Source organism: Urocitellus parryii, chromosome 4, assembly GCF_045843805.1.
Source record: "Urocitellus parryii isolate mUroPar1 chromosome 4, mUroPar1.hap1, whole genome shotgun sequence".
In the NCBI taxonomy this organism is placed as follows: Eukaryota; Metazoa; Chordata; class Mammalia; order Rodentia; family Sciuridae; genus Urocitellus; species Urocitellus parryii.
In genome coordinates, this window is record NC_135534.1 from 203,253,587 (window position 1) to 203,277,418 (window position 23,832).

General features: G+C 47.5%; 1 protein-coding gene across 1 annotated transcript in view; it reads left to right on the plus strand.

Annotated features, from left to right (window-relative positions):
* The window catches only part of Ralgps1 (Ral GEF with PH domain and SH3 binding motif 1), a 253,995-nt gene that overhangs the window by 14,295 nt on the left and 215,868 nt on the right, over positions 1–23,832 (plus strand). The window contains exons 2-3 of the mRNA XM_026386271.2: positions 20,888–21,009; positions 23,552–23,659. Of these exons, the coding sequence (XP_026242056.1) occupies positions 20,953–21,009; positions 23,552–23,659 (165 nt within the window). The 5' untranslated portion in view covers positions 20,888–20,952. The remainder of the gene's footprint in view (positions 1–20,887; positions 21,010–23,551; positions 23,660–23,832) is intronic.

Consider the following 23,832-nt stretch of genomic DNA (forward strand, 5'->3'; position numbering starts at 1 on the left):
AGTTATCACTCCATTGTTAATACTTGGGGAATATGTGGCCTGATGTTTGTCTGGGTGTGTCTCAAAGTTGGATTGATGGACCAATTTTATTTTGTCTTTTCAATCGTGATTGGTGTATTGGGATTAGCACAGTCCACAGCCTGTTCTTTTTCTTAGTTCTTTCATGTTCCTCTTTGTTAGGGTGTTAATGCTGGGAACTATATTTGGGCACAAGAGGGAATAGTACCAGATTTTGAGTCCGAAGACCTGGGTGTCTGCTGTGCCTTACCTCAGGTCTGGGAGCTTGAGAGGAGTGCTCAGTCTCTCATAATTCTCAGTCTCTCTCACCTCATGTTTGAAAGGGGCTCGTGCTTACACTGTGATGGCTTTCACTCCAGAGTGGGTACAAGGGTGAGAAAGATAGACGTTATCATCTGATGGTGAGGTGTATAGCAAACAGAACTTCCACACCCTGGTGGTGGGAATGTAATTTGGCTCATCCACTTTGGAAGACAGTTTGGCATCGTCTGGCCAAGTGTCAATCCAGCTGTGGGACTGACATGGAAGTGCACAAGGATTTGTGCATTTGTAATATCCAACCTGGAAGCAATCCCAGTGTCTATCAGTAGTAGGATGGACAGGCATGAGGTAACTCCCAGTGGAAAAATGTGGACTAACTTCCCAATGTTCATTCAGACACAAGGGTATAGATATACAAGTCCATTTATATAAAGTCTAAAACCTGATGAAACTAATGTTTATTGGTAGTATGGGTGACTCTTGGGACCCTAGTGGACTTGTGGCTGGTGACCTTGCTCCACCCGGGTGCTGGTTACAGGGTGTGCTCACTGTGAGAGCATGTGTTCCATATTGCTAGTGCTTATCAGTATGTGCGTTGTATAAGTTTATATGAACACTAGAAAGAGAAGAGTATAAATCCTCCTGCTTCCACTAAAAATTTCAATGAGAATCAAATATTTTTATTTTTCTGATGAATAAAATGATTGCTCTAACATAATTTGTTTTGTCTCTTTGCTTGAAGTTTGTATTTTACAGTGTATGCATGTTCGTACCTTACAGCATGTGTTTTATCTGCAATAAAACATACATGTGCAGTTGCTCTATCCTTTTTTAAACTTCTGCTGAAGAAGGATTGTGAAGTTGGGTGGGCCATGGCTAGAGGTCTTCGCAGAGTGGGCAGAGGCCTGGCTGTTGGGCATGGCCAGCTGATAGGCTGCATGTGGTTCAGCTGAGTCCACACTAGAAGTGGTTTCCTTGCTGCTGGAGTGCAAGTGTGGGATCAGGGATGGTGGAGGGTGAGCTGGAGGGGGCCCTGGGGCCAGGCCTCAGAGTGTCTTGGAGCCTGGGGTGGGGTTCTGGGGGGAGGTGTCAGGGGAATGGAGAAGAGGAAGCTTGGCGAGAGGTGGAAGAGCAGGGACAGCTGGCAGGGCATCTGGGCAGAAGAAAGGAGCCGGCAGTGGAAAGCCATGGAGCTGTGTAGGAGGACAGGAATGATGAGGTCAGTCTCAGGGTAGAGAGATGAGTCTCCAGGACCAGGGGCTGGTGAACTGTGTTAAGAGCTGCCTCAGAGTAGGAAAGTCCTAGGCCACCAGCCTCAGCAAGGAGTCCTGGGGACAGGGGTGGGGGGATCAGTGGTAACCCAGGAGTCAAATGGGGGTTGCTGAAGGCAGGTGAGAGGAAGTTAGTGTTGTGCCTTCCAGCAGAAGGCAACTGGAGCCCAGGGGCCTCAGCTGTTGAGAAGGTTGGGGAGAACTGGAGATGCATCAGGCAGAGTGAAGGAGCAGGGCAGTGGAGGAGCTAGAGAGTGCAGAGAAGGAGTTGGCTGGCTGGCTGGCAACTGGAAATGGGCCCCGGACCCCGGCCCTGGGTCACAGGCAGATTTCTTTCCCAGAGATGAGAGGGGAGGACAAGGTTAAAGGAGGAAGCTGAAGTTGGCTCTCTGCAGTGAAGGAGGTCATGAGGCTGCGCAGCTGGGAGTGGGCAGGTGCAGAGTGAGGTGTGGCTGTGTGGGCAGAGGGGTGCTTTGTGTGGCCACCATGGAGGACAGAAAGTGAACCAATGGCAAGCTGAGCCTGCGGTGCCTGTGTACCAGTGCTTGGCTGCAGTGTGGCAGGGCTGCTGACTGCTGCCTATACCTGGAACACACCAGGCACTGCCCCTTTTTTAGACGGCAATGTGCTGCAAGGGCAGGGCGTGACTGGGCACTCATGAGTCTTTTTCATGCTGGGTAGTGCCCAGAGCCTTAGCTCTGTTTTTGGCCTACTAGAAAGCATTTTCACATGGAGATGGTGTTTTTCTTTGGGCTTGATTCCCCATGCAAACCATCTATCCAAAGCATGGTAGGAAAGAACACCAGTGGCCAGTGAGGAGGAATTCCTGTAATTTTAGGGCATGCTTTGCTATCTGATAGGCTAATGATGATATCAGAGATGAACCTAGAAAAAGCATTTGACATTTCAAAGAGCAGGTGGAAATCAGAGCCTGTAGACTGTAGTTGGTCTGACCTGGCTGAAGTTTGAAGAGCAAATCTTAGCCATGTGGAACATCAATGTAGTTGGATTATCTCCCCTGCTTTTGACTGCCACTCTTTGGAAAGAAATGTGTTGGGATGGTAGATGCTGGTGGTCGGTTGATTATAAAGCCCAGCAGGTGAAGTTCTGGTGAGTCTTGTCACTGGCTGCGCTGACATGTGCTCTTTTGAGTAGGTGTCCATGCTGTGTGGGCAGCCGCAGGTGCACCCTGGGTACAGGTGAGTTGAAGTAGCTACAGTCAGAGGAATCTCCTGCAGATGAAACTGAGGGGCTGAGGGGCTGCATAGGGATTTGGGACACTGGGCATCCTCAGGGAGCATCTGTGGGGGTGGGAGTTGCTGTGGTTTGTGGTTTGGGTGAGTGTCCAAAGGTCCATGTGTTAAAGGCTTGGTCTCCATGGTGGGGTTGTTGGGATATGGTGGAACCTTTACAGGCAGGATCTAGTGGAAGGTCACTGGGTGCTGCCCTTGAAGGGAATAGTGGGACCCTGGTCTTTCTCTTCTCTTTTGTTCTGCTTCCTGGCTCATGAGATGAGCAATTTGTTCTGCTGTGTGGTCCCACTATGTGTCACCCTTGCCAGAGGCTCAAAGTGATGGGCTACCTGATCTTGGACTGGAAGCCCTGGAACCATAAGCCCAAAATAAACTTTTCCTCTTTCTAAGTTCATTGCCTCAGGTATTTCTTTGAGGTGAGGGAGATCCTGTTCTTGCCTTGCTGGGCTCGCCAGATGGATGGGCTTTTTCTCTTGGTTCTCATACTAGTTCTTCCCTTTCTTCCCTTCTGCCTCCCTGTGCATACCACTTGTGGCCACCCTGTTGTGCTGTCCCCTTTTGCTCCTGATTCCCCAGTAGCTGGGGTTACTTGTATAACCTCCTCTCTCCCCACTTCAGTTGGGCGCCTGTACCAACCCACAAGGCCCCTCCTGTCTTTCCAATTGTGCTGCTTTCCTTCCTGTGAGCTGTGCTGGAAAGGGCTAGCTCACTGTGTGGGTTATGCGTGGCCCTGGGATGATGGGGCAGAGACTTGCAAAGATGAATAAGATGAGTCACTGTCTTCAAGGGACTATAGTCTACTGGTCACCTCCTCAGCCCCTGCCATTCTCTCTCCCTGGGATTCTGCCCACCCCAGCTCATTGGAGTTCTCCTTTCCTAAACCCTGTAAAGCTTATTTTATCTCCTTTATGGCCCTGGCCATGTTCTGCCTTGCATTGTGCTTTTTATTTATTTATTTTTATCTGTCCTGTACCCCTTGCCTTATCTCCTATATTTTAAGCTCTTCTAAGGCAGGGCTGTGTCATGCCCAATGTTGTACAAATAGTAGGTGCTTAATAAAGTTATTAGACTAAAACTAACATGGAATCTGTTATCACTCCCAGAATGCACCCCCTTTTCAGCCATGGCCCTCAGGACTTAACATCACAAAGGAATGTGGGAAGAGGCAGTGTTCGCCTAGAAGAATCCTAGGAGATTCTGTTTAGGTAAAAGTAGTCACCAAAAATGTAAAAAGCTGGAATATTAGAATATTTTCCAGATTCTTCTGGTATCCTCATTCTGCTGTCAATTCATATCACAAAAGAGGCAGAAGACAGAAGTTTCTGGTGCATGATTAACTACAAGTAATTCCTATAGCGCTTGAAGAAGTTAGTTTCCTAGAATTTGCTCTCAGTGGGGTTGGTTCTCCTAAGGAGGATGCTGGAAAGAATATATGAGAAAACAGACTCAGATGAGCCATTTCTCTGGTCACACTGTAGGTAAGTGGCAGAGTGGGATTTGATCCCAGGTTAGTCTGATTTTAGCAGCATGTGGGCCCCAGGCTTGCTGCTGCCACACAGTCTCAGCAGGCAACCTGTGATGAACATGTTGTGACACCCTGCACCTAGAAACAGAGAAGCCACCACATACTTAAGGGGCTTGGCTGGGGTGGAGGGATGGAGGACTGCTTTATTCTTGGAGCAGGGGATCCTTTCAGTAGAAGGAGTGGAGAGGATGTGCTCAAATTTTAAAAGAGATAGGATCCAAATGTCCTGGAGGCCTTCTGGAACTAAAACATGCCTTTTGAAATAAAAAAATCAGTGTGAGGACTGATACTAGTAGTTTGGAAGACTAAAGGAAGAAATATCTCACTATCTAGAGCAATAATAGAAAGAACTACAGGCAGTGAACTAAAATGTGAGGGGCGGGCTGTGGTTGTGTGCTCGCCTAGCATGTGTGAGGCACTGGGTTCATTCTCAGCACCACATATAAATAAACAAAGGTCCATCAACATCTAAAAAAAATTATATGTTTGTGTATGTGTGTGTGTGTGTACTTTTAAAATGTGAGAGGTTTGGAGCCTTGTCCGAAGAGGCATATGAGTGGCAGGAGTTGCAGAAGGAAGAGGAAGAGGATAGGGAAGGAGTAGAAAAAACATGAAGAGAAGTTGGTCTGTGCTGAAGACAGACTTGCTTCTTTAGATGAGGTGGATCCATTTAGCACACATTAAGACTCACATGTACATGTTTTCTTTGACAAATTCCTAAACTCCAAAGAAAAAAAGAGAAAAAATAAAAAAAAAATTATAGGAGGAAAGAATAGTTTTTATTTTTTCTTTGTTTTTTTAGCAAAGGAAAGAGGATTAGGTTCTCATTGGGCTCCCATGTGCAGCCCTGGAGCTGGGAAGATGGGGAATTAGTACTACTAGATTATGAAAGTGAAGGGGCCCAGAGTCCTCTATATGCACAGCACAGATGTCACATAGATGTCCTTGTGAAATGAAACCATTTTAAAACACATGAGGACACAAAATGTACTGATTAAATGAACCTGAGGAAAATACCCAGAGAAGTTCTCCAACTAACATACAGTTGAGGCAGAGCAGAGGCACTGGGACGGGATGGGGAGAGTGTAGGAAGGGAGGGGCACAGGCCTCAGTGCAGGCAATTTGATCTCAGCACAGATTGCAGCACCATCTGGAATTTTTATTTGTGTAATTATTAAGAATTTCACACAGCTGTAATCCCAGTGACTTGGGAGGCTGAGACAGGAGAATCCCAAGTTCGAGGCTAGCCTCAGCAACTTAGGCCCTGTCTCACTAAAATATAAAAAGGGCTGGGGATGGAGCTCAGTGCTAAAGCATCCCTGGTTACTTAGGTATATTAAAAAAAAAAAAAAAAAGACCTACCACGAAGGAATCACAATAGTAGGCTGAAGTAAAAATTCTAAGCCACCTCTGCAAAATTTAAGGCTTTGGGAGGAAGGATGGGAGAGTGGGCAAATAGAACATGGAGATATAATTATTTATTGTTACAGAAAGAGGGATAGAGTTTGACTGGAGAATTTTGGGATTGGAAGTAGTATTAGGACTAGATTTGATTGCATATAAGATATTACCCTGTATACCAGTGACTTAAACATTAAATTTTCATCAGCTGCTGCCCTGCACAGAGAGCTGTCTCATTGCCCTCTCAGCTGCTCTGTGGGGCCGGCTTGGTGCTGTGCAGAAGTTCCATGCTCTGCCCCTGAGGACATGGCCCTGGCATCTGGTTACATGTATTTTGTTAGGCAGAGAGGCTTGGGGATTGTTTTGGCTGCACAGAGTGCTTCTCTGGGGTGGGTGGAAGGGGGGGGCCCTGGAAAAGTTTGGTTTATGCTTTTATTTGCACACCCCTATTGGGTTTGGCTAAAGCAACAGGGATATGTTGCTTTTGTAATTTAACAAGAAATCGAATAAAGCATCATTTAAAATAATTAAAAATCAAGAAATAGCCTAGATGAGTCAGGGCACCTTCCTTTCTCTCTTTCTTTTAAGATTGTGTTTATGAATATCACTATTTAAACTTGAGTTTCACTTTTTGTAAAATGAAGGCTGGGGCCATAATTAGACACCTCTCATTTTTGAACACCCCATTTTTACACCCAAGCCTGGGCTCTGATCCTGCTTACCAAGAGGGAGGTTCTGGCCCCATGGGAGGCTTAGTGGCAGGTGTAGGAATTGGGCAGTGGGCTTGATCAGAACAGGGGTTGGGTGCTGTGGAAGCCACGAGCACCTGATGCTGCCCGAGTGACCCTCTTTCTGGACATCTTGGAGCATGTGGCCATGCTGTGATGTGGTTTAGGGGGGAGTATAACAGATCACAACACACCCTATTGTGCTGTGAAGAAGTCTGGATAATCTGACAGACTGGAGGAGAATACACACAGGGTGTCATGTAAGGTTCCCACAGGAAGGGACATTTAAAATGAGCCAGGAGTAGAAGAGAGTGGTGAGGGGGAACAAGCCCCTGTTTTCCTGGTGGTGGGAGAAGCAGGCTGGGTGTGGCCTAGAGGGTACCTGTAGGCCCTTACCTGCCAGAGTCTGTACGTGTTTCCTTCCTGACTGGGCTATGTGATAGTGGAGCCACTTGTAAGGGCTGGACAGGGGACACAGTCCCAGCACAGAAGAACCTCATAGACTCTGTGATTCTCAGTGGGTGAGTGCTCTAAGCCCCCTGCTTCCTCAGTGACCTTGTCTGCTGGCTCTCCTATGAGGACCACAACCCTGACTTCTTAGAATCTGAGGATAGGACATGATATTCATTCATCTGGGCCCATTGCTCCTGGAAGTGTTGCCAGAAGCCTCTGGCTGGGTGTGTTTGAGGTTGATCTCTAGGGAGCCTGGGGAGGCTCCCAAGCTGGAAAGATTGTTGACAAGTGTTGCCCACTTTAGTGAGGCCCCTCTTGGTGGCAGCTTCCACCTGGGCCCCACCCTGACCATTCCAGAGTGTTGCTGCCTCCCCAGGTGTCAGCTCCATGTTGTGTGATGCTTCTCTGACTCTCCTTTTGGTCTTTTGGTACTGTCATTGTGCCTTTGTTGGCAGGAGAACCAGGTGGGTGGGTTGCTGTTGGGGTGGCGTAGGCATCCTAGTCTCATTTTGACCTTCTATTTTTCTTTCCAACTTGAGGAGTAGTTCTTTTATTTTAATCAAGAATAACTGATTATGCTGTGTACCTGTGATCCCCTATAGAGCTCATGGCCAAGCAGGAGGCACCCAGAGCAGGGGCACCCAGCCAGACTGGACCTGAAGGACAGAGGGGAGGGGACCGTATTTCAGGTAGAGGCCTTGGATTGATCAGGGTCATTTGCTGCTCACTCATGCAGTCACCTCTGGGCTTTGGCCCTGGTTCAGTGGTTGGTCCAGGAACTGAGTGATTAGCCACGAAGGGAAAGGAGGTGGCCACCCATTCCAGCCAGTCTCCTGGGGTCTCTCCCCTAGGCACTCCCAATGGGGCTAACCCCTTCTTCCAAGCACCCAATATGCTGAGGTCTGTCACCCTTCTTCATGAATCTCCCAAGAAGCCTGAGACGTGTGTACAAACGACCTGGGTTATGGATCTGTGCTACCCAGCCCAGTTCTCACTCCTTGCTCTCCAGTAACAGGCATGCTCAGCTATCCCGCCTTTCCACTGCACAGTTAAAATAAAGGAACGAAACATTATAACCTGTGATTGAAAACTCAAGCCAACTGAGTCAACTCCACCAACTGAATCAAATCCCTGCTATCCGGCACATCAAATTGTGCTTGTGGTTCCCCACTTCCTTTTCTGTTCCTGACAATACGGGCAGAAGTGTTTTTGTACTGTTGTACGCACTCTTATCTCTGCTTCCTTGTGGTTGTGAGAGTGATCAGGTAAGCAATTGGCCACCAGGTGGCGCTGCAGCATCAGACACAAGGCCTGGCTGCCAGGCCTGGGAGCAGTCAAATCCTTAATCCCTACCGGGAGCCATCCTTGAAGTTCCCGTCTGTGGAAGCCCATTTTTGGTCTCTCTAAATGCTGTGTTCCTCATTAACATTTTCCATCCTTATTTTTTAAAAGTCAGAAAATATATCTAAGTGTAGCAAAGGTAGAAAGTAAAAGTGCTGTTATAAGTGAAGCCTTTAAGAGACAATGATATTAACAGTTTATCCTGTGTTCATGTGTGTGTACCTATCCTAAAACGTGTTCAAGTGTTGCTTACTCACTGAGGACTTCTCATACCGCTCTGTCCCAGGACCCTCTCCTGCCAGACTCTGCCCATCAGCTTTCTCTGCCTTTAATTTTTCTTTATCAAATATTGCCTGCTGGCATGCCATGTGTTTTACAAAATGATTGATTTATTGTCTATTTCCCTCAGTAGAATGTGCTAGTGGGGTTTCTGGCTTTTTCTGTACTGTTCTGTCCCTAGCACCCAGGACAGAGCCTAATATATACTGGATTCCGGTAAGTATTTGTTAGGGGTGGCGCCTGAGCTTGCAGACCTCTTTCTGCCCATAGGTACTGACAGACCCATCATTTCAACCCTTGCTCAGTGTCCCAGTGAGGGAGTGCACTCTGGCAGCCTGCAGGGAACACATACAGGGTCCCTTTGCTTTCTTGCCTTTCTATAGGCAACAGAACCTTCCTGGAACTCTCCCATGTTCCCTGTATGCTGGTTCCTTGCAGTGCGGAGGCTCCAGCCTGGCACTTAACAGCCTTTCCTATCGAGCTTCATAGCACTCTGAGCAGGTGCTGCCTTGGCTTCTCTCTCACTGAGGAGAGGGCACAGACTTAGGGAGGATGACTCTCTGCCCCAGCAATAAGCATCACTGTGCCAGAGCTCCTGGGGAATTGTACATTAGGATGTTAATTTGTCATCTGTCATGTGACACCACAAACACCCTTTACCAAGTTTGTTGATTTTATTTCATCTCTTTCATATATTTTTTCTTATGCAGAAATTTTAATTTTCCACACATCTCAATTTGGCAATAGGACTGGGGTGCGACTCAGTGGCAGAGCACTCACCTAGCTAGCTCAGTGAGGCCCTGTCTCTCCCAGCCTGCAAAACAAAAAACAAACAAGACCAAATCAGTGTCCTGGTAGTTTCCTTGGCTTTCTGTCTTTTGTATCCTCTCAGAGAGGACATCTTCACTCCCAGATTATAAAAACATGTTGATCTGTTTCTCCTGTAGTGTTTTTTCTTTCGTCTGTTTAAATCTTTAATCCACCAAAAGTTTATTCTTAGCATATGATATTGGATAGGATTTTAAACAAAATTCCTCCTCTCCCCAAGTGAATCTGGTATTATTCCATCAGCGTTCATCCAGTGATCTATCCCCATGCACATCGGAAGTGCATGTCCCTCATACACGGGTGACCGTTTTCTGCTCTGGGTTCTGTCCTGCTGACCTGCTCATCGTTTTTGTGCCATTTATTGACTGTGGCTTCCTGGCAGGATGAGGCCCTTCTCATTAAACTTTTTTTCTTTCCCCTGAAAATTTTAAGCTATTTTAAAATTATTTTTCCAGGTAAAAATTTGAATCAATTTGTTGAGTTTCAAAATGAATCCCCTAAGATTTGGAGAAAACCTGCATTTATTTTATTTATAGATTAATTGAGGAGATTTGATGGATTTACAATATTGTATCCTTATTCAGGAAAAGGAAAGGTCTTTCCTTTAAGTCTTTTTGTTTTTAAAGTAAGATTTTAGAATTTCCTTCAAATGATTTTTATACATTTCTTTAAAAATTTTCCTTAGGCATTTTCTCTTGTGATCTGGCTCTTGTGCCACTCTGTTTTCTAGTCAATTATTATCCACGCAGAGGAAATTATTGCTTTTATGACCTGATAGCCAACACTCAGTCTTCCTCTCAGTTACATTTGCTTTAAATCTAGAAATTCTGCATTTTTCCTGGTTTGACTCATGCTTTCCCATATTTCAATGTTAAAACAGATTTTTTCCTGTTATTTTTTGATCATCTTGAACTGTGATCATTTCAACAAGTTTTGGAGGGGGAAGGCAGTGTGGACATACTGCATTATCTTGAAACCAGAGTCTTTCTGGAGTTTGATATGAAAGAGTCATCAGCCCCCACATACTTTTGGCACTTCCACCCTACCCCTCACCCCCTGTGGAATGTGGGTGATGCTTGAAGACACCCTGGATCCAGGTGGGCCCCCGGTCCATCCTCTGTCCTCTGGGTGTGCTTTCTCCTGCTGCTGCCAGACTGTCTGCAGTCCCCCTGCTGCTGGAGACCTCACCTGCCTTACCACCCATGCCAGAGTTCCCCTGTGTGTGGGGCTTGGGTTGGTTAGGGCTGGGCTCCCTGTGGAAACAAAGGTCTCCACGCCCGGGCAGCCTGTGGTTTCCCCTCTGCAGGCCTCTCCGCTGCCATCCCCCTCGACCCAGAGGGGAGCAGCTAGCACAGCCCCTCCTCGCCACTTTCTTGAGATGGGCCTTGCCCAGGCGTGCCCTTTTTCTTTTGCATTTCTAGTATTTTGCCCTCTGTTCACTTCTTGTTTTGATTCTGAACATATACTCAGGACTCTGCCCAAGTCCCCGCTAAAACCTCAGCCCCAATCTGCTGCCTTTATCTTTTGCCCTTCCCTTTCCTGCTGTGGAAGACATCAGGTCTTGTTTCCCAGCTAGTGGCTGCAGGTAAGGATGCTTCTCCTCATCTTCCTCTCCCCTGCATCCTTGTTTTGGAAGGGAGGGACCTTTGGTTTCCAGAGAGGTTTGTAGGACCATGCTGGGGGGATGGGGAAGCACTGGCTGGCCTTTCCCAGAGGGCCTAAAATAAAATTCTACTCCAAAGTCAGGACCTCCTCCTGCTCTTTGGGGAAATACATATTCCTCATTCACATTCATCCCATCATCTCAACTTCAAATCAATTTCCTGGGGCCTTATGCCAGGAGAGCATTGTCCTGGCCCACCCTTGCCCCCAGGAGGGTGATGGTGCAAGTGGAGGCTATTAACAGAGATACTCTGGAGTTTGCATCTTGAACGTCTTCCAAAGGCCCATATTTTAAGGGCTCCGTCCCCAGGATGGTGCTCTGGGGAGGTGGTGGAACCTTTGAGAGGTGGGGCTCGAGGGCTTTCGGTCATTGGAGATGTACCCTGGAAGTGTGTGTGGAAGTCAGCCTTCTTCTCTTCCTCTCTTTGCTTCCTGGCTATGAGGTGAGTGGTTTTGCTCCACCATGTGCTCCTGCCATGACATTCTGCCTCACCACAGGTCCCAAGCAGTGGGGCCAGCCAGTCATGGACTAGAACCTCCGTGAGCCAAACAGAACTTTTGTCTTTGTAAAGCTCATCGTTTCAGTATTTGCTACAGTGTCAGAAAGCTGACACAATACCTTAATTGAATGCTTGCTGTGTCAGGTGCTGTGCCAGCTACTTCTGTATACATAATCCAAGAATCTTTCCAAGAAGGTTGGCCAGGTCCCACAGCTTGCTAAGGGCACAGAGTAATGACAGGTGAGCATTCCATCCTGATTTATCTGTTCCCTAAGTCTCAGAGAGGTTCCTGGCTCCTTTCACTGCTCTAGAGATTGCTCTGTAGCTGTTTTGGGACTAGTGTCTACCAAGCCTGTGACTGCTGTTGTAAACTCCTTATAAGCTACAAGTTATAAGTCCTCTCAAATTCAGGTGTGCTTGGAGCAGTGTTTGTAGACTGAAGAGCAGGTGCTGTAAAATGCCTCGCTGTGTTTGATATGGATGTAGGTACTGCTCTGATTGTTAAACCACTGACTCATTTAAAAGTATTGTGATATTTTATTTTTATTATTATTTTTGTCATACTGGGGATTGAACGCAGGTTCTCACATATGCTAGGCAAGTGCTCTGCCACTGAGCTACATCCCTACCCTTTTAATTTTATTTGAAAACAAGGTCTTGCTAAGTTGCCAGGCTGGTGTAGAACTTGGAATCCTCCTGCCTCAGCCTTCCAAGCAGCTGGGATTACAGGTGTATAATAGCTTGCCAGACTTGTTGGTGATTTTATAATAGTTTCTATTATCATGGGTATTTTCTTAACAGATGTCAAGAAGAGAACTAAAGGTTTTTAGTATTGAAAAAGAAAGGTTTCTGTGATGCATTTATATCTGTATGAATCTATGTCTCCATGTAGCTACAGGTCTGTGTAGCTATGTGCATTATGATGCTGCCCTATTCTCTGTGAACTGTGTGACCTCAGGGACAGGAACTACAGACTGTGAAGAGAGGGACTTACCTTTTTTCTTTTATAACTTTCAATTCAGTTTATATACTTCTACTAAGCACATGTATTTTATTTTAAAGATTCAGAAAATCCCCCTACTTTGAAAGATTGGGCAGCCTGGGATGGACTTCAGGTTCCCTGCGGGAGAGGATGGGCCTTCTCCACTGGTGCCTCCCTGGCTTCAGCACAGGAGCTCCTTCGCCCTGGGGAGCGCCTGCCATGGGAGACACAGATTGGTGCCTGTCTGTGCTGTGCCTACTGCAGCTACCTAGGCATGGGCGCTTCCTTCCCCACGAAGCTGCTGGCCCTGGCCTCCCTCTGCACCCAGGCTCTCAGGTTTATCCCACTTTCACCATTTCTGCTGTTGGCCCAGGTGCTGTTGGCTCCTCTCCTGGTGGAGGCTCAGCTACAGGCGACATTTTGGTCACAGCAGTAGCTCCTCAGCCCATTGTCTGTCCCCCAGGAGGAGCCAGAGGTGGAGTGCTGCACATCTGGAGGGGGTTAGAAAGGAGCCTGTGAGTGCCAACTGAGTGACGGCATTTCAAGCCCAGTGTGTGTCTGCATGGCCAGGGTCTGCCTTCGAGAGCCGCCAGCTGCTGCTGCTTGCCAGGAAGAGTTCTGTTGAGCCTGGAGAGGGTCCGAGGAGGGATATGACAGCGCTTCTAGCCCCGCAGGAGGGCCTTTCCTCACTCTTGGCAGGTGGTCACTGGTGGGAGAGTGCCTGGGCTCTGTTCAGGAGCATGTGCACACGCAGGCCCACAAGGTGGATGAACCATTGTGCGGGTCAGGTCGTGAGCAGAAGCCTGCTTAGCTTCCTTCCCATTTGTCCTTGTCACAGCTCCTGTGCATGACAGGAGGGAGGAGTGTGCAGCCGCCTCTGGGCAGCACCACCCACCTGTGGAAGCGGCTCTAGACCATGTTTGGGATCCATTTTCATACTTGTCTGAGGCATTTGGAAGAAATCACTCTTTTGTAATTGGACAGGCCTGGAAGTGAGTATTTTCTTTGAAACAACCTCCCCGGGCTTAGGAAAAAGTGATCCTTCTGCCCTCTCAGCAGGGTCTGCCCTCACTGTCTCAGGCCATTTCCTTAGTTTCTCGAACCTGAAAGGTTGAAGGGGCGCTCAGAAAGCTTGGAAGGAGACCAGAGGTGCATCTGGGATTTTCCTCTCCCTCGCCGGGAGCCCACACACACAAGGCCAGATTCTGTCATGAATAGAAAAGAGACGTGGGATTGTTCTGTGGTTCTGATGCAGCTGCCACGTTCTTAAGAAGTTACATCATGAGAACGGCGTTTTCTCCTGCCGTGTTTTGTTTTCCAGGGAGGCATTGGCAGAGAGAGAGAGAGAGAGAGAGAGAGAGAGAGAGAGAGTGAGAGTGTGTGTGTGTGTGTGTGTGTGTGTGTGTGTGTGTGTGTGTGTTGAGAGGCAGATGGAGGTGGAGGAATGGAGTTTTGGTATGGTGCAGACTCATTTGCCCAAACCCAGAACACTGGCGCACTCCCTGTGGCACCCACCTTCCTGACTAGCAGGGGCACAGGGGTGCAGTTGCAGAAGGATGAGTGGCCATGCTACAGTTATCACTTCCTGAGCCTTGGTTTCCTCATCTGTAACATGGATTTTAATAAAACAAATAGATCCTTAATAAAACACATAAATCCTCTAGCCAGAGCCTGGCACAAAGCTAGTTTCCAATACATTGTGGTGGTGACAGTGGGTGACCAGGCAGCTCTGAGCTCCTTGAGGCCCAGGGCTGATCTGACTCCTTTGCAAAGAGCAGGGATTGGGAGAAACTTGGCAGAGTTTACTGAAGGGATGAGGGAGTGAGCGGGAGCCGGTGTTGCTGTTGAGTGCTAGGGCCCCCATGTGGCCTCCTGGGGCCCTCCCTGCCTCCGTTGTTGTGTGTATCTGCAGCGTCTGTGCTGTTCTGTGATGACATGGGCCGGGGGGGAAGGGGTGAAGGGCTGCTACTGCTTGTGCTGTGGGCACCCTGGCACCCCATGTGTCTCCCAGGTCCTGTGCCTCCACATGCTCAGTGCTCACCCTGCCCCCGACTTGAAACATTACCACTCATGCTTAAGACCCAAGGCAGCTACTTTGACCCCTGAAGGCCATAGTCACCACCTTATTTGTGCTCCAGTAAACCTGCCCTGGGGGTGTCTCCTTATTTCCTTCCACGCCCCCAGGGCTCTGAGGACAAGGCTTTGTCCTTGACCAGTGTCTTAGTGGATGGTTGCTGCAAGAGCAAGGGAATGAGCCTCTGAGCAGCCACCTGCCCATTCCTGACAGCCCCAGACTGAGATGCCATCCTTGGCTCCTTTCCTCTCCTCTGTGCATCTGTCCGCAGGCCTATGTGTTTACCTCCCAAACACCTCACACACCCATCCCTCCTCCCTGCAGCTGGCAGCCCAAGCCACTGCCATCTCTTACCTCCTAAATGGCTCTACTATTTCCATTTTTGGCCTCTCAGGGATATTCTCCACACAGCAGCCACAGTGATCTTCAAACTCAGTGCAGGTCAGATCATGCCACTCCCTGCTCCAAACCCTTGCATGCACAAGGGTTCCTAGTGCTCTCCTCACGTGGCTGACAAGGCTCTTCTTGTTGTGCCTTAGCCTGACTGTCCACTCTTTTAGCCAAAAGTCGTAGCCTTTGGCCTTCATCATAGATCTGCCAAGCTCAAGTGTACCTCAGGGCCTTTGCACTTGCTGTGCCCTCTACAGCAAATATTCCTGCGGATTTCCATGGCTGCCTCTTCCAACTATCACAGCTGGGTTTGGAGCTCAGTGGTGGGGCACTTGCCTAGTTTATGTGAAGCTCTGGGTTCTATCCCCAGTCCTCAAAACAACAATAATAAAACCAAACCCCAAACATCACATTCTCAGAGTCCTTCCTTGACCGTCCTGGAAAATGTCTTCCTCCCTACTTTACTTCATGGCATTCGTTAGTATCTGAAGCTTCCTTCTCTGTGGTGTGAGCATTCTAGTGAAGTGCTGTGGGGACAGGGGCCTTATGTGCCTGCTCACTTCGGGTCTCTAGTACCTGAAACAGGGTTGATTGGTTTGTTTTTGACTGGGGCATCTATGAATTTGGATGGGAAAAATGACATCTTTATTTTTACTAACTTCTAACTGAAATTTAGCATTTCTTTCATTTATTAATACAGACAGACAACAATACTAACAACTGGCACTTTGTTACCAATAGATATCACAGATGCCCACTTTATAATTGTGGGCATCTTAGAGTATCTATGCTCCTAACTATTTTTAAATTAATGTAGCTATTAGATTCACTGATAGATCTTGTTACTTAACACAATAATAAAGAAATACATACACATATAATCTCTTACATAAAAATACATATTACTACATTATGAATTGTTTTAAAAATAATAACTGCATTTTAATTGGTTTCCTGTGTAATTTTATTTATATATTAAAAATCATTTCTGTGACAAGAGGCCCCAAAGGATCCATGGCACAAAACAGTTACAAGCTGTTGAGTGTAGTGGTGCATGTCTGTAATCTCAGCTACTTGGGAGGCTAAGGTAGTAGAATCACAAGTTCAAGGCCAACCCCAGGCCAAAAAGCGGGATCTTGTCTTTAAAAAAAAAAAAAGCTCAATGAATGAATGGTGTGTCTCTTTCCCATTTGCATTTTCAGTGTTAGGTTTCTGGTGGATTGATGTTTAGGAACTAGCCTTCAACAAGGTCTTTTGGAAACTACTTTGACCATGTGGCCGTGAAAGCAGCTTTATGACAGAGTCCTGGCCATTCTGTCCCCCACTTCTTTGTGCATCTGCTTCCTCCCTGCATACACACCACTGACCAGACTGTCCCTTCACAGTGCCACCCTCTGCTCCTGAGGGCACAGTGCCCCCACCTGGTTGATGAGCAGAGACTGGTGTCTCGGGGTCCTGAGTTCCCTGGAGAGTAGGTGGCCACCTGGGTACAGTTGCTCTGGCCTGGGCAGCACAGTCTTCAGGGCCCTCTCCTGGGGTGGAGGAGCAGTTCTCAGGGTGGTTTCTGGCCAGGCTGATCCCCGATGGGAGTCTACTCCCTGATATAGGAGTCGTGGCTTAGCAGGCTCCAGGATGGAAGTTGGATGGTTGGGGGTTCTCTGGCCTGGCAGAATGCTCTGCTCTGCTTGGTCCTGTTATTTCTTAGCATGTGAAATATCACTTGTCTGAGAGTTACTGCCCATAAATTTGGCTGTTTTTGTCAGTGGCGAGACATACAGGAGTCAGATCGGAAACAAGCGCTCTGTCTTTCCAGCTCAGGCCTTCCATAGAAAGCATAATGGGTCACACACTGCTGCTGCCACACTTCATCTCGAGGTGGATGGGGGCCACAGGGTGGGGGAGCCCTGAACTCCAACTCTAGGGCTTGGCTTTCTGAACTTGGAGCCCAGAGCCCTCTATTGGGAACCCGCCTTCTAGCAATGAGAGCTAGAAGTGCTGTTGTTCTTTCTTGAACATTTATAGCTAATTTTTTTGTTTTAGGAAAAGAGAAAGGAAGAAGTGAATAGAAGCTTTTAGGGTAAGGCTAATGTGGACAGTAACTAGCAGCCTAAACGAGTGCTTGTCCCTCACTGGCCTGGCAGAGCCTTCCTTGTGCTGCCATGGCTAGTCCCCACCTGGGCTCTGCAGAAGGCGGTGTCAGGGATGGTCAGAGGCCAGGCCCCGGTGTTCACTGATGAGGGTTTGAACTCCTTGGTCCTGTCCCTAACTAACAGTAGGTCTTCTCTGTTCCTGTTTCTCATTGGGATTCAAGAAATCTGGGACTGTTGTGAAGATTAAATAAGCTAAAAATGTAATATCCAGCCACTGCCTCTCCCACACCATGCTCTCTTAGTGCTATGCTGGCCCCTAACTGGGGCTGGGGCTGTTGGCATCCTTCAGATGGGACGCAGGGAGCCTATGGCCAGTGCAGGCAGAAGGCTTGAATAGCTGTGGCATCTGTGTGGAAGACTGTGTGACACAGGACAAGTAGGGAGAGGAGGCCTTTGGTTTGACCAGGCTGAGCAGTCGGAGATCCTCTTGGGGAGACCCACAGAGTGCCAGGCACATCCGACAAGAGCAAAGCCCACCTCAGCCTTGAAATGAGCAGGGGGGATCCACTCAGAGGATGGGCCAGTTGGCCGTCCCCCACTTGGCCTCCCATGGTGACTTACTGTGATCCTGTCTGAACCAAGCTGGGCAGGTTCCATCCCCGCAGGCTTGTCTGTTTTGGCCTTGAATGGCCTGCTGGGGTTGTTGCCAGACCCCCAGCCAGATGTCCACCTGTTCCAGTCGGTTAGTCTTATTGAGATAGCCCAAGGGCCTGGTCCAGCCTGGCACCCCTGAGCTGGCATTTCTTTTCATCATGGTTTTTGGATTTTGCATTCCGATGCCTGACTTTCTCAAGGGTTTCTAGTGGGCTGTCTTGTCCACCCAGGTCCAGGAGGCCTTTCCCTGGCTCTGGGGCTGCTCCTCTCAGTTCCATTTCCTTGGCAAGGAAATTCCTCAAAGTTTAATATTTCCCTTTTTGTTATCATGTACTAATACAACATATTTTTAGTGCTTTAGTATTTATTTGCTCATTTCAAGAAATGTTACGTGTTGGAATCACCATTATGAAACAGTTCAGCGTGATTCTTTATTGTGCTGCTATTTATATGTCATAGAACCGCATTTCTGGAGCTGTGTACCTGTCACCACCATCTGGTTTTAGAACATTTCCATCACCTCCAAAAATGTTCTTGTGTCCCTGTGTAGCACCCCCACCTCAGCCCCACCGATGGCATGTTGGCTCTATGAACTTGCCTTTTTTTAGACATTTCCTAAGATGGAATCATACAATGCATTCTTTTGCATCTGACTTTTTTTACTTAGTGTAGTGCTTCTGAGGTTTAATCGTGTTATAGCTTGTATTAGTATTTCATTTCTTTTTATAGCTAGTAGTACTACATCAGGTGGATGTCTTACCATGCTTATGCATTTGCCAGCTGATGGACATCTGAATTGCTTCCAGCTTTTGAATGCTCCTATAAACATTCACATACGTGTCTTTGTGTGGATATGTTTTCATCTTTTTTTAGATAGATCCTTAGGAATACAATGGTTGGGTTGTGTGGTAAGTTTTGGTTTAACTTTAAGGAGCTGCTAATTTTCCCAAGTGGTTATACCATTTTGCTGTCCCACCAGCTATGCACAGGGGTTCCACTGCTCCACACCATGGAGCACTTGCTATGGGCCATTCATGTTCCTCCTTTGAATTCTAGCTACCCTAGGGCATGAAGTGGGGTGTTAGTGTTCTGATTTGCACTTCCCTGATAGCATTTCCCTTGTATGCTGGTGACATATTTTCTTTTGAGAAATGTCAACTTGAATATTTTATGCACTGCTTTCTAAGCCTATACCAGCTGTGGGATTCGTGGTCCTTGATGACAGGGAACACACTTTTCCTGGGTCAAAAATGATTAAGAAATGAGCCTTCTCAGCTCATCTTCTTTCCTTGGTCACGAAAACGGAATTTGGTCTCTCTGGCTCAGTGTTTCCTCTTTACCTGTCTGGTTCTTTTTGTCTGTATTTCCTTTTTAAAAAATTCTGCCTACTTTTTAAGCTGTCTTTATTTGTTGATGGACCTTTGTTTATTTAACATATGTGGTGCTGGAAATTGAATCTTGTGCCCCACACATGCTAGGCAAGTGCTCTACCACTGAGCCTCAACCCCAGTCCCTGTTTTTCCTTTTTTTAAATGAAAATTATCAGGCACTAGGAAAGATTGAGAGACCAGGACAGTGGACTCCTGTGTGCCCTCTGCTCTGGATCCTGCATCTGTGAACACGCTACCTTTTTTTGCTTCATCTCTGCTCATGTGAGTTTTGCCCATTTGAAAGCAAGTCACAAACTCACTTTGCCTCTAAATTCTGCCTGGGCAATGTCTGCAGATCAGGACCTCCTCCCACTTAGTCAGTGCACACCTTCTCCTGCCTAGGACATTGGGGTACTCAGTGATGTCATCCAGGACCACATTCAGTGGTGTTTATAGGGCAGACTGGGGAAGTCAGAGAAGGTAGAGGGCTCACAGGATGGAGCTGAGCAGCTAGCTAGCAGGATGAGAGATGTGTCACTGGCATGTTGAGGACGTGCAAAGAGGAGCCTAGTCATCTGATGTCCCTTCTGTTCACTGGACTCTGTGACAGATTTCTGCTCTGTGATGGGGCCCATGATAGAGCCACGGGGGCACAGTTGAATCAAGGGTGGACTGGCACTTTTCATCTTTCCTGGTGTCCTCTGGGTTAGGTCTTGCCTTCTAGGACTAAGTTCTTCATGGCACCGTAGATGCTACATGTCCCAGGTCAAGTTCATCTCCTTCCCCCAAGTCCATCACGCCACCTCTGTTCTTCCATGATGAGGGACTCAGCATCCTTCTGGCATCTCAAGCCAGAAGCCATCCATTTGGTGTCCAGCTCTCCCTCACCTCAGTTTCTGTGGAATCTCTGTCCTCCGTTTTTCTCTCCTGTCTTCATTGCTGCCACCTTAGCTCAGAGGACTCCCCTCATCTCTTACCTGGGTAGTTGCAGGTGGCTTTTGACTGGTGTTCCCCTACCTATCCACCCTACACTCTTGGCCACTTTCCTGCTAAGAAAAGTATTGGCAGCTACTCTATCCTCTGGGATGTGGTGGATGCTTCCGAAGATGTGCAAACATGGTGTGGGAGCAGTCCATTCTGTTGGGTGGTCTCTGCATGATAATCAGAGGTGACCTAGGAGCAGGTCATGAGTGATGACATGATGGTGGAATGGCATGAGCAAAGAACATGAGTGTGACGAGTGGAGCCACCTCAGGATCGGGGGAGGGATGAGATGGTGGATGTCAAGTGCTTGGCGCATGATGAATCCCGCTGTCTCCCAGGGAGTTATTGAGGAAGTGATGTGGTGCCTGGGGTGCACAGTAGGATCAGTTTGTCTTCACTCCATCTTTGTCTTAAGAAAGTCCACAAACTCTATCTACCTGCAAGGGTCACATATACACTGAAATGATTGCACAGGCCAGGTGGGACCAAAAGCTCTGATGCATGGGGCAGCCTCTGCTCAACTCAGCTGATGGTCACTGTGCAGAGACGTGGGCCCAGTGCTGTCAGGAAAGTCAGAGATCCAGAATTCTATGTGAAATCTTCCAGTTTTTAGATGTTGGTAATTAATTTAAAGACTAATAAAACTCTGCACAAGCCAGCCCAACAGACGACCTTTGTGGGCCATATTTGGTGCCAAGGCCACCAGCTGACCTTTCTTTAAGGTATCCTCCTAGGGGTTCTGCTGAAGTCTGGCACAGCTCTCCCCTGGGGAAGGTTCAGTTGGTTTCAAAACCTAATTTTCATGAGCCCCTCTGCCTTACAGGACTCCTCCAGGCAGGTTATGTCACCGGCAGAGGCTGCCCTGAAGCTCCCTGCGGCCTGGAGACTATGTACAAGAGGAATGGTCTGATGGCTAGCGTGTTGGTCACCTCCGCCACTCCACAGGTATAGAAGCTGCAACGATTTGGGACAGTGGGTGGGAGGGGCCTTCCAGCTGACCCAGGCCCCAGCTGAGCCAGGGCAGCAAGGCCACAGACCCCCATGAATGCTACCATTCTTAGCACTCGCAAGGCCCCTGGCCATGCCAGGCGTGAGATTTGGGAGGCAGTCAGCTCTGAGGATCAATGTGTTTCTGAAGTCGTTCTCTTCAAAGGAAAACAAATACCTGCCCAGTCCAGCCATAGCAAGTGCCACATTCCATTTTGGTGGCAAAAAGGGATCAGACCTTTCCCAGGAAAAGCCGCTGCTGATTATAAATAAGTCGCACATTCCGGAATGAAGTCAGACAGAAATAATTCCAACTGGCCCGTGTTCTTGTTTGCCTTGCTCTGTAGGAAATGGCTGTAAGGGTTGGTGGTCTGAGAGTGGCCTGGGCCAGGCCCCTGCATGGGGTGTGGGAGTTTGCTTTCCATGCTCAGTAATGGAACAGACTTGCAGGAGAAGTGGGCGTCACCTGAGGCCCTCTTTGCTGACTGCATAATGCCTGGCCCCTCTGATATACTGGCAAGGCAGTGTTGGGGTCCTGAGCTCACCACAAGTGGGGCTTTTGAAGTGATCCTGGTGACCAGCCAGAAAGTCATGGGAACTAGTTCATTTCTTATAAATCTTTCAAAAAATTCCTTATTTTGATTTCTAATCTTGAAATCAAGCTTCAGATTCCTCACAAGGGCCTATATAGTTTAAATTAAGTTGCTATAGCTTCACCATCATCATCATCACCAAGGAAAATGTTTGGGGCAACTTTTGATTAAACAAGTCCCCGTGAATGCGTGTGTGTGTTTGGAGCAGGTACGGTGGAGTATTATAGGAAGGTTATAAAACCTGAAATCCCAGGAAAGGACTCTGATAACTGGAGGAATTGACTTCTGTTTCCAATTATAATAATAGAGTAAAACTTCTCTGATCTGTGTGTATACTTGTGGGCATATACATGATATGTGTATGTACTATATTTTGTTGGCCCCCTGTGTCCATGAGATCCACCAACTATAGATTGAAAATGTTCTAGAAAAATTGTTCTGAACATAACTTTTTTCTTGTCATTATTCCCTAATAATACAGTGTAACAACTATTTACATTGTATTAGGTATTGTATCTAGAAATGATTCAGAGTATACAAGAGCATATACATATGTTATTGGCAAATTCTAAGCCATTTATGTAAGGGACTTGAGCAACTGCAGATTTGGGCATCCTTGAGAGGTCCTGAACCAATCCCCCATGGATACAGAGGGAAGGCTGCATGTGTGTAGGTGTGTAACCAGCACTTGGTAAGTATTTGGTAATGTTCCTTGAATGAATTAGCATGTATAATTGAAGTGCTCAATAAATCTTGGTGACTGGATGGCACAGTTATACCCATACACACCCATAATTTAGCTTTTACTCTATTCCAGGCAGTTTTTAAAATGTGGTACACGGGGTTTCTCTCACTTAACCCTCACAGTGACCCCCACAGGTATGTATTGATATTCCATTTTATAGATGAGGAACTAAAGGCACAGAGAGGTGAACATGCTGGCTTTGGATCTCATAGCTGGCCAGCTGGGTGGGGTCTAAGCCAGCCTATTGTGTCTCTTGAGTTTGTCCCCCTAACCATGACACTGTACTGTCCCAGAGGAAATCAGCCCTGTCAAGCCTGATGGAGGTGGGTACTCAGTACCTTCCTGGAAGGTGGGTACTGAGTGCAGAATGACTCATAGAGGTGAAGCTCTGTAGGTTGATTTTGATGTGGTTGATTTTCTTACAGGGATCATATAGGCAGGTGCCGACAGGTCCAGCTCTGAAACTCATATACACCCAATACTGGGAGGTAATAAGAACAGCTTCCATTTTTGGAAACCTCCTATGTCTAGGTCTTTTGCTAAATGTTTTACATGTCTTATTTAATTCCCTTCTCCTTACGAATTAGGCATAATTATTATTCTTAGATAACAGATAAGCAAATCAGTGCTTAGAGAAGAATGTCACCTCACACAGACAGAAACTGGGATGGCTGGGATAGAGATGAAGCTCTATCAGCCATTCTGCACTCAGGAACCCAGGATCTGACCTGCTAGGCAAGCCCTCTGTTTCTGAGCCCGCCACCAGCCCTGTGCCGTAGCTTTTTACTTACTTACTTTTTTTTAACACTGGACAGAGCAGTTGAGGGTGGCCATTGAAAGCAAGTGTTTTGGTGTCATGGAAAACTAGGTTCAAATTCTGACTTCCAGTTTCACAGCTGAGGTACCCTGGAGAAGTAACTCTGCCTCTGCTTCCTTGTCTGTAAAATGGGAATAATAATGGTGTATATGCATGGGGGCTCATGAGAATTAAATAAGATCCTGTGTGTGAAGTGCTTATCACAGTGCCTGGACAAGAGTGACGTGCTGGCCACAGAAGCCTTTTCATTGTGTGATCTATCCTCCTCTGACCTCCCTGTGGGGCAGTTGGGGCAGTGATTCCAGGGCAGACCCTCAGCCTGTGCGCTCTCCACTTTCTTCACAGGGCAGCAGCAGCTCAGACTCTCTGGAGGGCCAGAGCTGCGACTATGCCAGCAAGAGCTATGACGCCGTTGTCTTCGATGTCTTGAAAGTGACTCCTGAGGAGTTTGCCGTAAGTGACACAGTGACACAGTGATAGGGTGCTAGAGGGCATCATGGCTCTGGGCTTCCTTCCCAGGTTGGGGCACCCTGTACATCTACCAGGAGGGGAGTGTTGGATAAAGGACGCTATGTCCTTTATGAAATGCCCGTTGGAAAGGAAGCTGTGGGTCTGGCTGTTACCAT